Below are 14,189 nucleotides of genomic sequence, written 5' to 3'. Positions count from 1 at the left end.
TATGACTCTTTGTTGTTCCACTTCTGTGTGTGATAAGATAAGTAATGTTTTAAAAAGCCTATCTCAGTCGAGGGCGTAACGGGCGAGTTCCGAATCTGCTGAGATTGTGGGTGAAGGATGTTATCACAAGAAAAGAGTATTATTTCGGTTGTTGACATAATAAATGCTTTTAAAAAATCAGAAGAAATAGTTGCATGCTAGGGTACCGATGAGAATATGCTTTTCGTCCCAACACGGGTACCGATGAGAATATACTTCGGTGAAGCTAAAACGTATCTAGTTAAGCCAGGTGTATATATTTATCACGAGGTTAGCTTTTCAATGATTGTGGAGTCGCCTAGTGGGAGAGGGGCTTACCTACCTAGGAGTAAGCCACTTTCTCGAGAGAATTTGAGTACCTTAGTTAGTACCGGTATGGGACGGTACTAGCCAAAGTACTATAGAATTCTCTGGGTAACTCCCTGTTAATTGAGAGGCATACCAAGGGTGGGCAGTTAAGTCTGTTATTGTATGCTAGTATTAAGATTGATATATATTTATATATGTGCATGTTTTACTTGCGAAAGGGTTTTATCGTAGTTTTGTTTTAGGACTCCTCTACCAGTTTAACTCGTGTCGGCGAGTTACTGACCCCCTACCAGTTCTTAGTGTGCAGGTACTTCTTTAATAGTTCGATTGTCGTTGTGAGACAGTTGAGGCTCGTGATCCGCAGAGGGCGTGGGGTGGCTTCACGGTTGTCTTATTTGGTTTCTTTTGTTTTCTTCTCATTATATTTTAAGTTATACCTTTATACACTGGACACCATGTAATATAAATATATATGTATCACATAGGTTGTACAGGGATGTATGGTGTTGTTCAGGATGAGTTAACTGAGTGGTGGTTCGGCTTGGAACTAGAGTCTATTAGTTGATTTTAGTTTCTTTCTAGCTTCCGTTGTGTTTGTGTACGCGAATGTATGGTTTGCATAATAGGTTTTACAGGTGCGACCGGTCCGATTTACAGAGGAGACTCTGCCGGATCTTAGTCTCATCTGTGACTTGTCGGGGCGTGCTCGTGCCTATTTATGGGGCACGGGGCGTCACAAAACCAAAATCTTCTCATCTTGCTGCGGTTAAAAGAATCCTTAGATATCTCAAAGGAACCATTGACTATGGAATTCATTTCACTAAATCCTCAAATTTCAAAGTTCAGGGATTTGTTGATGCTGACTGGGTGGAAGTGTTTCAAACAGCCGATCCGCTTTAGGTTTTGTGCTATATCTTGGAAACAATCCAATTTCTTGGTCTGCTAAGAAACAACCCACTGTGTCCAGATCCTCCATAGAAGCAGAGTATAGATCTCTTGCTCAAACTGCAGCTGAAACTTTGTGGGTCGGTTCACTTCTTAAAGATCTCCATTTTTTCTACATCAACCCCCTGTTCTTTGGTGTGATAATATCTCAACATTGGCTTTGGCTTCTAATCCAGTTTTCCACTCGAAAATCGAGCATTTGGCTGTAAATTTTCACTTCATTAGAGAATTGGTGGCCAATAAAAGACTACAACTCTCATATATCTCTACTTCTGCTCAGCAAACAGATGTGTTCACAAAGGCCTTACCTGGTCCTCAATTCAATCTATTTCGAAGCAAGCTCAAGCTTGTTCCCCACCTTTAGCTTGAGGGAGGGTAATAGAGGTATAATTCTAATTGAGGCTGGACCCTAGGTGTACATCACTGCTCCACTGAATCAAGACATTTCATGGTTGTTAGTTCTCGGCTGGACAGAGTGTGGTATACTCCAGCTACTCTATATCTTAACAACTTGAGTTTGTTATAAGTTAGTTGAGGGTTGTTAGAGAAAGACAACAATTTGTTAGAGTTTGTTTCTTTTTCTCTTATAAATACTCTTGTATTCTCTTATTTTGAAATCAATGAGAATGAGATTTACTAATAATTGCATTCTATTTCTTGCGTGACAACATATAATACCACGACCAGGCATCATATTTGTGTAAAATGGGGTCTTATTTTAGTCTCAAAGTTGTTAGTCCCTCCTTCGTGAGAATTGAGGTTCTTGACAATCACTTTTCACTTAAATCTGTTTATCTCAATTTTCAGCTGGATTTCAGTAAGTGTTTCCTCGTAGATTTTGGTAGCTAATAAAACATATGAAGTCAGCGAATGATCTGCTGCACTGGCTAAAGTCAAATTTGATGTCGCTAAATTCTACCGTTCTCATATATTTAAGAATCAAAACCAAAAAATTAACATCAAATTCCAAACAGATAAAAATGAAGAAGAAACTAGTACATCATTTATTGTGTTTGGAGTCGCTTCTACGGTGACATCTAACAAAATTGAGAGCTATAGTTGCTCACCGGTAGCTGCCTCAGCATCAACCAACCATAAGCACCCACTTTGTCATTCGTCTTATCCATTGTTCTACTCCATACATTTTTCAACATAATATGATCAGCGGCCTATTCATCATTCAAAAATGTGCTGATTCAATTCCTTCTTCTGTTCCTGTTTCCATCTTCAGTATGAATTAAGAATTTACCTGCATCAACAAGAAGATATAGAGGGTATCTCTGTAACTCTGTTTATGCAATTTGAGGTTTATGTACTAGTAAAGTTGATATCTGCTTTCCTCATAAAAATTTTAAGAGGTTTACGTCAATTTATCTTCTCAAAATCAGCATTTTCAGTTTTAGTATTTTACTTCGTGATCTCCTTCATTCCTAGACTATAACAACCTTATAGCTCTTCTCATTTCAACTAAATACAAGGGTCTCAACTCTCAAAAATCTTACACAGAGATTTCCACTCCAAATCATCTGTTCTTGTTCTTATCTCTAAAGCCAAGTCTGTTGTTTTTTCATGATACATTATTTTAATTTTTCACGGCATAATAGAACACTGCGAAGAGTTACTAGTGAAATTTATAGCCTTTCGACTTTCGAAGATAGAAACTTCTTGTGGCGGGCAATTTCCGATTTGGGAAATTTAATACCTTGCCTTGCCTAAACCCTCAGTCATGACTCATGACAATAATTACAAAAACAAACATTGAAAGATCAAGGTTTACAAAAACAAAAGGAGAACTTCATATAAGTTCAACTCACCTAGTATAGATTTAAGGGTTAGATCTTGTTAAAAAGTTCAAGCAATCCACAGCAACTCTTCCAGGACGATAGGCGCACAACTTGTGGAATAATTGCTAACTGTTCTTCTTGCTGAACAATTTCAGTATCAATGCAGATAAGTAATTCTTGCAAGCAAATATTGTAATAAATCAACCCGTACCATTGATTGAAATTTAAGAGACTTTACCTTTTTCTGTAAACTTTCTGGTGTCTCAGGTTCTTTTGGGGTTTCACCTCCATCACTAGTCTCAACGTAACGAACACCTGATTGTAGAACAATCTTCTCATAAGTAGGAGAATCAATTGAACTCGAATCCTCAATTTTTTCAACCTTTGTAACTAACACAACTTGGGATTTTACATCTTCAACCAAGGAAACAATCTTTTCATACTGATCGACAGGAGGAACAATTTCAGAGTTGGAATCTGAATTAAGAACAACTTTTTCGTCAACTGAGTCAGAATTCTGATAACCGTCTTTGGATTTCTCTGCTTCCTCCATTACAGAGGACTGGGTTTTGTCAACCTTTTGAGATTCTTCATCAGAACTACTATCTGATGATGATGAACTACTACTAGTACCAGATTCTTTAGCAGATCCGATAGTTTCATCTGTTTCCAGTTCTCTCAGAACCTCCATTATTGTTTCAATAACATCATTTGGCGTAGTCTTATTACATAGATTCTCATTCTCTCCATTTTCAGACCCTCCTAACATGGGTTTCTTATCAGATTCTGATAATCCAACAGAACAAGAAGAGTCCTTGAATTCGCCGATCAATTGATCTTGATTATCCTCTTGAGATGTATGGGGAATTATATCATCGGTAATATCTTCCTTCACATCATGGGTTCCTATATCACCATCTTCTGTGTATAGAAAGAGAAGAGAGATAAAATTCCAAAACTACTTTCAAAATGAAATCAATCAAAGCGGGTAGAATATAAAAAGATTATAAAGGAAGATTGTGAAACAACAGATTAAGAAAAAGAATACCTTGTGGTCGAGAGTTAGATGGAGGAGACTGGAAACTGAATGATCCAGATTTCTGCTTTCTTTTGGGAACTCTTTTCTTTCCACCCATGATTGATTATTGTAAACAAAAGGGTCCCTAAACAAAATAAGACCTAATCAAAGAAAAAACAAATAAAGAGAAAACTACCCACAGAATGTGATTGATGATGATGACGGTGTTGATTGATGGATTTGTCTTTCTCTCACTAGACAGAATTGTCATTTGTCTGGGCCACTCGTATTTGCAGAGCAAGTTGGGCTCTTTAGAGAAAGTCCATTGGGGAGCGGTCCCACGACCCTTAATTCACCTTTTCATTCAAATTTAAGGGTCCGGGCTCATACCCTCAAAATCAGTTCCAGTGGGGAGCGGTCCCGGGCCCTTAAATTTGAATTTTGAATTTTGAATTTTGAATTTATCTCTTTTTTTCTCTATAAATACAACTCTCTTTCTTTATAAACTCAAATCAATTTCATTTCTTCTTTGTCTACAAACTTATCAAACTCTCTTCCTATACCCTTTATCTTTTCTAAAATGCAACACTGTTCTTTTTTATTCAACATGATGGTTGAACAAGATGCATGGGATGAAGAAAGAGATGATGATGATCTCTTAATGTTAAACAAACGAGAAGGAATGCTAAACAAAAACGTACTCGTCATGTTGGTTCTGTTTCGGGTCATCGAATGGTAGATCGTAATCGACAACTCGGTCACGAAGCCATTATGAGAGACTATTTCAATGCAACTCGAACTTTTGATGATACTAAGTTTCGCGCACGCTATAGGATGAATCGTGATTTATTTTTGCGTATTCTTAATGTTGTTGGGGAATACAACCCCAAATTCACCGAAAGATTGGATGCAGTGGGTGCCAAGGGATTGTCACCTTATTAAAAAATTACAGCTGTAATGAGGATGCTTGCATATGGCGCTCCCGCCGATTCACAAGACGAATATTGTCGAATTGGTAAGTCTACTGTCATTGAATCCTTACGAGAATTTGTCATAGGAGTCATCCATGTCTTCGGACCTAGATACTTGAGGGATCCAGATGTAGCTGACATATCTAAACTCCTAGCACTTGGTGAGTCACAAGGATTTCCTGGAATGTTAGGGAGTATTGATTGTATGCATTGGGAATGGAGTAAATGTCCTGCGGCATGGCATGGAACCTACACTGGCCATGTCAAAGCTCCAACTATCATTCTAGAAGCGGTTGCATCGTTAGATCTCCATATATGGCATGCATTTTTTGGGATGCCTGGATCATGCAATGACATTAATGTTCTTGAGCGTTCACCGGTTTTTGATAAATTGTTAGCGGGTGAGAGTCCCCTGGTTAATTATGTAGTTAGTGGCACACAATAAGATACGGGTTATTATCTTGCTGATGGGATATACCCTTCATGGAATACATTAATCAAAACTTTTTCTAATCCATGTGGCCCGAAAGAAGCATACTTTGCCAAAAGACAAGAATCGGTACGAAAAGATGTTGAACGAGCTTTTGGTGTACTGCAAGCTCGATGGGGAATTATTCGAGGGCCATCACGTTGGTGGGATATAAAGACAATGAGTGATATCATGAAGGTGTGTATCATCATGCATAACATGATTATTGAAGACGAAAGACCAAATGCTGTAAACCTTATCGATGAATGTGAAATTGGTCCGATACATCTCAGAGAAACTTTATCGGACGAATTACTTGAACGTATGGGTCGAGTTAGAAACATTGACATCCACACCCGGTTGAAGGCAGATCTTGTTGAACACGTGTGGAATACGAAAACTAACGACAACAAATAGATCTTTTAAGTTTAAGTTCTTTAAGTTTTTGAATTAATGTGTTGGATTATTTTAAGTTTAAGTTTTTTTAAGTTTTTAAAGTTTTTAAATTATTGAGTTATTTTTATTTTATTTTATTTTGTTTTTACAAAAAAAAAAAAATAAATAATCCCACCGTTGGATGTGATCCAACGGTGGAATTTGCTCCCCAATGTGACCGTTGGGGAGCCCCAACGATCCCTTGGGGAGCTAGGGGCCGACCCTTATTTCCCTCATCCCTCCGTCCAGGACCATTTCTACTCCAATGGGGAGGATGGGGTGTCCCGGGCCCTTAATTTGAATTAAGGGCCCGGGACCGCTCCCCATTGGACTTGCTCTTAGAGAGCAAACATTTTTTTTTGCTCACTTTTTGGTCTTTCTCTCTTAATGAAAACTTTGATATTTATAAATCACTTTGAAGACAAAAATAAAAAAATTTAAGATCAAACTAAAAATAATGTTGATGATGTTTAAAAATGGCTTAGGTTATCGTTCATGATAAAAGAGATTGTTGCTTCTGATGTAGAACTGTTCCACGTCGTCTGGAGGTGAAATCTGTAAGGAACTCAAAAACTTCTCCAACGCTCGATTCAGTAAAGGATTTTTGCAGTTAAGCAGTTGAGTTAAAATCCAATAGGGTCTTGCCTGGATAGTTTAGGGCGAACATGTTGTTTATATAGGCTCGTTTAGCTGACTGTGATTAGTGGTGGTGATGAGGTGGTGAATACCCACCAACTCTAATGAAATTGCTATTTAGTTGTCGTGGAGAGGCATCTTTCCTTGTTTAAGGATATATCGTTTTTAGATATATCGTATTTCTGATCTTGTAGATTTCCTGGGAAAAGTTTCTTTCAAAGATTCTTGAGTTCCAAGTTATTTAGATTCTTAATATTTCTTCTGTCCCGAACCTTGGATTAGATTCAGGCTTAAGTCAGGAAAGTATTAGGCACACTTCTATGCTCTCATGTTTCAGGATTAAGGTATCGGATCCACTTCTACCGAGCTCTTTTGAATTCACCTCCTTAGTGACTTGACACACACGGGTTCACCCATTGGGTTTCTGTTCTTTTTTAATTACTTAATGACCTAGTCAACTGGTGACAATTATTTGAACCATCACGAGTCCCACCACTCCTTAGTCCAAAGAAAAAAGACTGATAAGTAAAAGAATGTATTGCATTTTATTTTAGAAGTAATTTAAATAAACAAATAACTAGTAAAAATAGACTCTTAGTCGTGAGGATGGACCTGAACCAAGGATGTAGGCCAAGCTCGATAATGTTATTCTTACGTAGCAAATATTTTTGAAATTTAGATACAAGAAGCTCGAGTCTTATGTAGCAAATATTTTTCCAAGGATGTTTGTTTGTGTTTTGAGATATACAAGAAGTTCGATTACTTCAAGTTTATTTTCCGAGAATTAATTTGATTCCGTCCTCTTGATTCATCAATCATTTAGTTGTTGAAAGGTGGCTTTTAAACCAAATTGGGTTTTGGCCTAATATAAAATGTGGGCTTGAGTAAATGGTTTTATCAAACTACAAGGGGTAAATAAGTAAAATTGCCTCATGAAATTAATTAAAAGGGTGTAGAGTCTTTTGTTTGACAAGTTGAAGAACAATCTAGAGAGAGAAAGTAAAAGGAGAATAGTATAGAAGAAACTTGAAGAAGAAGAAGAAGAAGAAGAAATAGATCTAGTATGAAGATGTGTTTAAGGTAAGAACTAACTTCAAATCTAGTTAAATATTGTGACAAAACTTTGTGTGTTATGTTTATGAGATTGTGTAGATCTAAAGAAACTTTATTATATGAAAATATGTTGATGCATAAGAATCTTTTGAGTTTATTGAAGAAAATATACCTCTAATCTCCAACAAATAGTATCAGAGCCATATTAGTTTATCATTTCAAGCTTTTATTCAACATTTTGAGATCTAGGGTTTGTGAAATTTTTTTTTGGGATCTTGTAAGAAAATGTAAAATATGATACAACCTCAAGTACCTAGGTTAACTAAAAAGAACTATGAACATTGGTGTATCCAAATGAGTGTATTATTAGGCTCTCAAGACCTATGGGGTATTGTTCAAAATGGCTATGTAAAACAAACTCAAGAAGAAGAGATTATTATGAATGATGTACAAAAGTGTGTTCTTAAAGACTCAAGAAAAATGAATAAAAAAGCTTTATTTCTTATCTATCAAGGAATTGATGGCCCTACATTTGAAAAAGTGTCCGAAGCAAAAGCATCGAAAGAGGCTTTGAATATTCTCAAGAATTCATTTAGAGGAGTTGATAAAGTGGTAAAGGTTCGTCTCCAAATTTTGCGTGGTGAATTTGAAAAGTCGAGCTTGAATGAAGGGGAACTTATATCCGATTATATTTCCAGAGTATTGTCGAATGTTAACGAAATGAAAAGGTGTGGCGAAAAAAGTGATGACGTTAGGGTGATGGAGAAGATTCTACGCTCTTTGACACCTAAGTTTGATAATGTGGTTATTGTTATTGAAGAGTCAAAAGATTTGGAATCTATGACGGTGGATGAGTTGACGGGAACATTGCAAATTCACGAACAAAGGGTTAATAGAAATAGTGCAAGCACTTCAAATTATTCGGTAAATCAAGTACTTCAAGCAAAACTCACTCTAGAAAAAAACAATATGCACCCCAAAGAGAAAGAGACTATAAGAGCTATGGTAGAGATTATGATAATAGTAGAAGTGAATTTGGAAGTCAAAGAGGAAGAAATTTCTTTAATAGAGGAAAAACAAATGAACCAAGAGAAAGAAAAAACTTTACAAGACCTTATAATAGGCAAGGTAGAGATAAAAGGAATATTGAAAGCTATAATTGTCACAAACTTGGACATTATAGTAATGAATGTCGGTATAACAAAAAAAATGAGGTACGTGAAGATGCAAATCTTGTTGAAAATGATGTAGAAATAAATGTAGATCCTACATTGCTTTTATCTTGTGATGGACTTGATGAATCACAAACAAATACTTGGTATTTCGACACCGCTGCAAGTAATCATATTTGTGGGAAAAGAGAATTGTTGGTTGAAGTGAATGAAAGTGTGCAAGTGTGTGTAAAGTTTGGTGACTCGTCAAAGATTCCGGTACTAGGGAAAGGTAATATCCTCATGCAACTCAAAAATGGAAAACATAACTATATTTCCGATGTTTATTATGTTCCCGCAATGAAAAATAACATATTAAGTTTGGGGCAACTTTTGGAAAAAGGCTATGATATAAGATTTAAGGATCTTCATCTCACATTAAGAGATAAAAGTGGAACTCTAATTGCTAAGGTGAAAATGGTAAAGAATAGATTATTTCGTTTAAACATTCAACGTGGTGATTTAAAATGCTTAAACTTTATTGTGAAAGATAAATCTTGGTTGTGACATTTGAGACTTGGACATTTAAATTTTGATGGAATGAAAGCGTTGGAAAGCAAGAACATGGTAAGGGGTTTACCATATATATATTGATCACCCAAATAAAGTGTGTGAAGGATGTATCTTTTGGAAGCATCATAGAACAACTTTCTCTAAAGAAGGAAGGTGGAGAGCTTACAATCCTCTAGAGCTTGTGCATACCGATGTTTGTGGTCCATTGAAGCCAATGACAAATGGAGGTAACAATTACTTTCTCACTTTTATTGATGATTATAGTAGAAAAATGTGGGTATACTTCTTGAAAAATAAATCCGAAGTATTTGAAGTGTTCAAGGAATTCAAGAATATGGTTGAGAAACAAACTGAGTATTTTATCAAGAAACTAAGATCGGATAGAGGTGGGGAATTTACTTCAAGAGACTTTGATCTGTTTTGTAAAGAACGTGGAGTTATTCATGAACTTACCCCATCATACACACCACAACTAAATGGAGTAGCCGAGAGAAAAAATCGTACCATATTAAACATGACAAAAAGCATGTTAAAAGAAAAAAGTTTGCCTAGAGAATTTTGGGGTGAAGCCGTTGCATGTGCCGTATACTTGTTAAATAGATGTCCCACTAAAAGTGTTTATATGAAGACACCTCAAGAGGCATGGGGCTATTAGAAGCCTAGTGTATCTCATTTAAAGATATTTGGATGTATTGCTTATGCAAAGATACCGGAACCAAAAAGAACAAAACTTGATGACAAAGGTGAAAAATGCATCTTCCTTGGTTATAGTGAGCAAACAAATTATTACTAGTTATTTAATCCAACTACCAATAAAGTTCTACTTCGTAGAGATGTTGTATTTGAAGAAGAAATGACATGGGAATGGAAAGGAAAGGAAACTATTCAAGTTGAACTTGAACTTGAAGGTGGAAAAGAAGAAGAAGCACCAAACGAAATTCAAAGAGAGCCACAAACACCAATGTGTAGAGCATCATCATCACCATCATCTTCATCTCCATCATCCTCATCATCGGAAGGAAGTTCTAGTGAAAGACCAATGAAAATGAGAAGCTTGAGAGAGATTTATGAAGTTATTAATAATGAAGAAGAAGTGAACTTATGTCGCTTTCTCATGGATTATGATTCTACTAGTCATGAAGAAGTCATTCAAGAAGAAAAAATGGAAAAAACAATGGATGAGGAAATTAATACAATTGAAAAGAATGATGCATATGAGTTGACGAAGAGGTACAAACCAAATAAGAATGCAAGTGGTGAAGTCCAAAAGTACAAATCAAGGCTTATAGATAAAAGTTACAAGCAAAGAGTCGACATTGATATTAGTAAGGTATTTATTCCTTTTGTTCATATGAAAATATGAATCTATATAGCGGGTAAATATTCATGGAAAAGTTATCAATTTGATGTCAAGTTTACAATCTTAAATAGTGTTCCCAAAGAAGAAAAGTTTGATGAACAACTCTTGAAGCATGATGTCGTTGAAAGATTGAAGTGGATGTTAGGTACGAGAAGCTATGGATATTTGGTTTAAGGGGGGATGTTGAAAGGTAGCTTTTAAACCAAATTTGGGTTTGGGCTTAATATAAAATGTGGGCTTGAGTAAATGGTTTTATCAAACTATAAGGGGTAAATAAGTAAAATTGCCTCATGAAATTAATTAAAAGGGTGGAGTCTTTTGTTTCACAAGTTGAAGAACAATCTAGAGAGAGAAAGTAAAAGGAGAATAGTATAGAAGAAACTTGAAGAAGAAGAAGAAATAGATCTAGTATGAATATTGTGTTTAAGGTAAGAACTAACTTCAAATCTAGTTAAATATTGTGACAAAATTTTGTGTGTTATGTTTATGAGATTGTGTAGATCTAAAGAAACTTTATTATATGAAAGTATTTTGATGTGAATCTTTTGAGTTTATTTGAGTTTATTGAAGTATCTATACCTCTAATCTCCAACATTAGTTGCGCGGTTTTCGGTGACGCTTCCTACTTCATATATTTCTTGATAATTTGTTTGGTTAGTTGATCACCATGTTGGAATCGGAGCCGATTTTGGCTCGACCCGACTCGTTAAACTCAGAAACGGAACACGCCATTGCGTTCGTCTCGTCGAGCTCTTCAATTTAGAGCCAAGAATCACTCAAATCCGATTCCGGATGAATGAGAAATTCAAGGTTAAAGTTTGAACGAAGATCAGTTGAAATAGGTACTAAATCGTCAAAGAGGACAAGTTAAAATAGGGACCATTCAAGCAACGCACGCGCGTCCGCATCTGGACGGCTGGCGTTCCGTCCGCGGGAATCCGCGAAGATCTAACAGCCGCGCTTCATGAGAAGCGGGACCGCTTTGGGCATAACGCGGAAACGTTGATCCGTGTGGATCTAACGGTCCGCGTTCTCTCCGCGTCAGGACAGAGGCGGGACTTTGCGAGATCCCACATATGACAGACACGTGGCTAGCGCGGAGGGCAGATTTCGGTACAGATCTCGACCATCTAACGGCTGCTGCTTCTCCCGAGTTTTTAAGGCCAATCCAACGGTCTAAAAGCTTGCCGAAATTCCCAGTTATATAACCAACTCTTCTCAAAGAGTTGTGTCCCTAAAAACCAAGAGTTTTGTCCCCAAAACTCTAGAGATGTGTCCCAAAATAATATACCTATTCAATTCCTATATAAACCCACCAAACCCACTTCATTTTTTATCAATTCAATTCACTCTCTTCTTCTCTTCTCTTATAAGAAATTAGAAATTCTGGTTTGTCTAGAATATCTAATTAGCAAGTATTTCTAAGAGTTCTGGTTAGACTAGAATATTTAGAAAGAGAAAGAAAAGAAGATTTAAGTGACATTTGAATTTCCGAAGCATCCAGAATATCATCCGCATTTAGTCCAAGAGCTCATACAACTTACAAAGGTTCGTCCGCTTTCAGAATATAGAAGTAACATCTTAAAATTCTGAAAGGTTAGTCGTTGTATCCCGAAGGCATTCACCCTAACGTTTGGTACTGTTACGGGGTGTAAAATGTCTTAAGGAAAGATAATCTATTCTCGCCTCGACTACATTAACCGAAAGAAGGAATATTGATAAATCATTATTCTTTAATAATTTATCTCTCTATAAGTTAGAGAAAGGAAACTCTGTCTAAATCAAGCCAAGACAGAGAGAAATCGACTTATCGATTAATAACCAGAGGAATAACAATCTTAAGACATTTTATTTTTTACGATTATTTCTCTAGTTATAAGAAATTGATTTGTTTTAATTTTTGTGTGTTTTAGAAATGGCAAGAACAAGAACCACTCTACGGGTTATTCCGCCCAACACCACGAATGGGGAAAAACCAGAGAAGTTCAAGGGAACTGACTTCAACCGTTGGAAATTGAAGATGATGTTCTACCTAACAACATTAGGCCTGGTTAAATACTTAACCGAAGAGAAACCCACCCATGTAGAAATAGAGGATGAAGCACAGCGTACCGCTGAAATAGAGGCGTGGAAACAAGAAGACTTCTTGTGCAAGAACTATATCCTGAACAGTTTAGATGACGGACTCTATAATCTATATTCGGTTATAGAAACATCTAAACAACTGTGGGACACCCTTATCAATAAGTATAAAACTGAAAAGGCGGGTGTCAAAAAGTTCATCGTAGGACGATTCTTGGACTACAAGATGACTGATTCAAAACCAGTTATGACCCAAGTCCAAGAATTGCAGAGTCTCCTACAGGAACTACAGGCAGAGAACATGATAACGAATGAACCTTTCCAGGTCCGAGCTCTGATTGAAAAATTACCCACGGGGTGGAAAGACTTCAAAAATTATCTCCGCCACAAGAATAAGGATATGAGCCTTGAAGAACTCATCCTAAAGCTTCGAATCGAAGAGGACAGTCGCCTTGCCGAGAAGAACTCTGAAAGACTCTCAAACGTGAACGTCGTAGAAACCGGTCCGAGTAAAAAGCGTAAACATCTGTCTAAAGACGGAGGAAAGCAGAAGAAAAAGACCAGGTTCGGCCAATGTTACAACTGTGGCAAAAGAGGCCATCTGGCTAAGGATTGTCGTTCCAAAACAAGCAAACGACATAAGAAGGCGAATGACCAGGCCTCGCTAGTAAAAGACACCGAAACTCAGAATCTATGTGCTATGATTACTGAAGCCGAAGAAGTGACTGAGAAACTTCAACATTTGAACCTCTATACAGTGGTATCTGAAGTTAATCTAGTTAACAACCAGAGAGAGTGGTGGGTCGACACCGGAGCAACTCGTCACATCTGTGGTGAGAAAAGTCTCTTTTCTTCCTATAACGAAGCAGCTGAAGGAGAAACCTTGTTCATGGGAAACGACTCAACCACCCAGGTCAGAGGAAAAGGGAAGATCAAACTAAAATTCACTTCAGGAAAGGAAGTAACTTTGAACGATGTATTTCATGCTCCAGATATCCGAAAGAATCTGGTTTCTGGCTCTCTTCTAAGCAATAATGGGTTCAAACTAGTCTTTGAGTCAAATAACTTCGTCCTGTCTAAAAATGGGATGTATGTTGGGAAGGGTTACCTATGTGGGGGGTTATTTAAACTAAATATAACCTCTGTAACGCCAAAGGCGTCTATTATTAATAAAATTAATAATTCCGTTTATATTGCTGAGTCCTTTAATATTTGGCATGAAAGACTAGGACATGTGAATAACAAGTCATTAAAGAAATTAATGAACTTAGAGTTAATTCCGAAAGTCGAAATTGATTCAAAACGAACATGTCAAACATGTGTAGAATCAAAGATGACTAAGACATCGTTCAAATCAATAGAAC

General features: G+C 36.8%; 2 protein-coding genes across 2 annotated transcripts; one reads left to right on the top strand and one right to left on the bottom strand.

Moving 5' to 3' along the window:
- Window positions 1-2,191: 2,191 nt before the first annotated feature.
- On the bottom strand, window positions 2,192-4,552 carry LOC147557411 (uncharacterized). The gene is made up of 4 exons (XM_086658275.1): window positions 4,126-4,552; window positions 3,316-3,998; window positions 3,108-3,218; window positions 2,192-2,542 (listed from the first exon to the last, which is right to left on the bottom strand). Exons 1-3 carry the CDS (start codon window positions 4,211-4,213, stop codon window positions 3,126-3,128), a joined length of 864 nt encoding a protein of 287 aa, XP_086514401.1. The 5' UTR covers window positions 4,214-4,552; the 3' UTR covers window positions 2,192-2,542; window positions 3,108-3,125.
- A 500-nt stretch (window positions 4,553-5,052) lies between these two features.
- On the top strand, window positions 5,053-5,511 carry LOC147557410 (uncharacterized). Its single transcript, XM_086658851.1, has one exon. It carries the CDS (start codon window positions 5,053-5,055, stop codon window positions 5,509-5,511), a length of 459 nt encoding a protein of 152 aa, XP_086514977.1.
- Window positions 5,512-14,189: the final 8,678 nt, after the last annotated feature.

Source organism: Eschscholzia californica, unplaced genomic scaffold (genome assembly GCF_041429995.1).
Source record: "Eschscholzia californica isolate CP2 unplaced genomic scaffold, dmEscCali1.0.p SCAF_2, whole genome shotgun sequence".
In the NCBI taxonomy this organism is placed as follows: Eukaryota; Viridiplantae; Streptophyta; class Magnoliopsida; order Ranunculales; family Papaveraceae; genus Eschscholzia; species Eschscholzia californica.
This window is presented reverse-complemented; position numbering and strand designations above follow the sequence as displayed.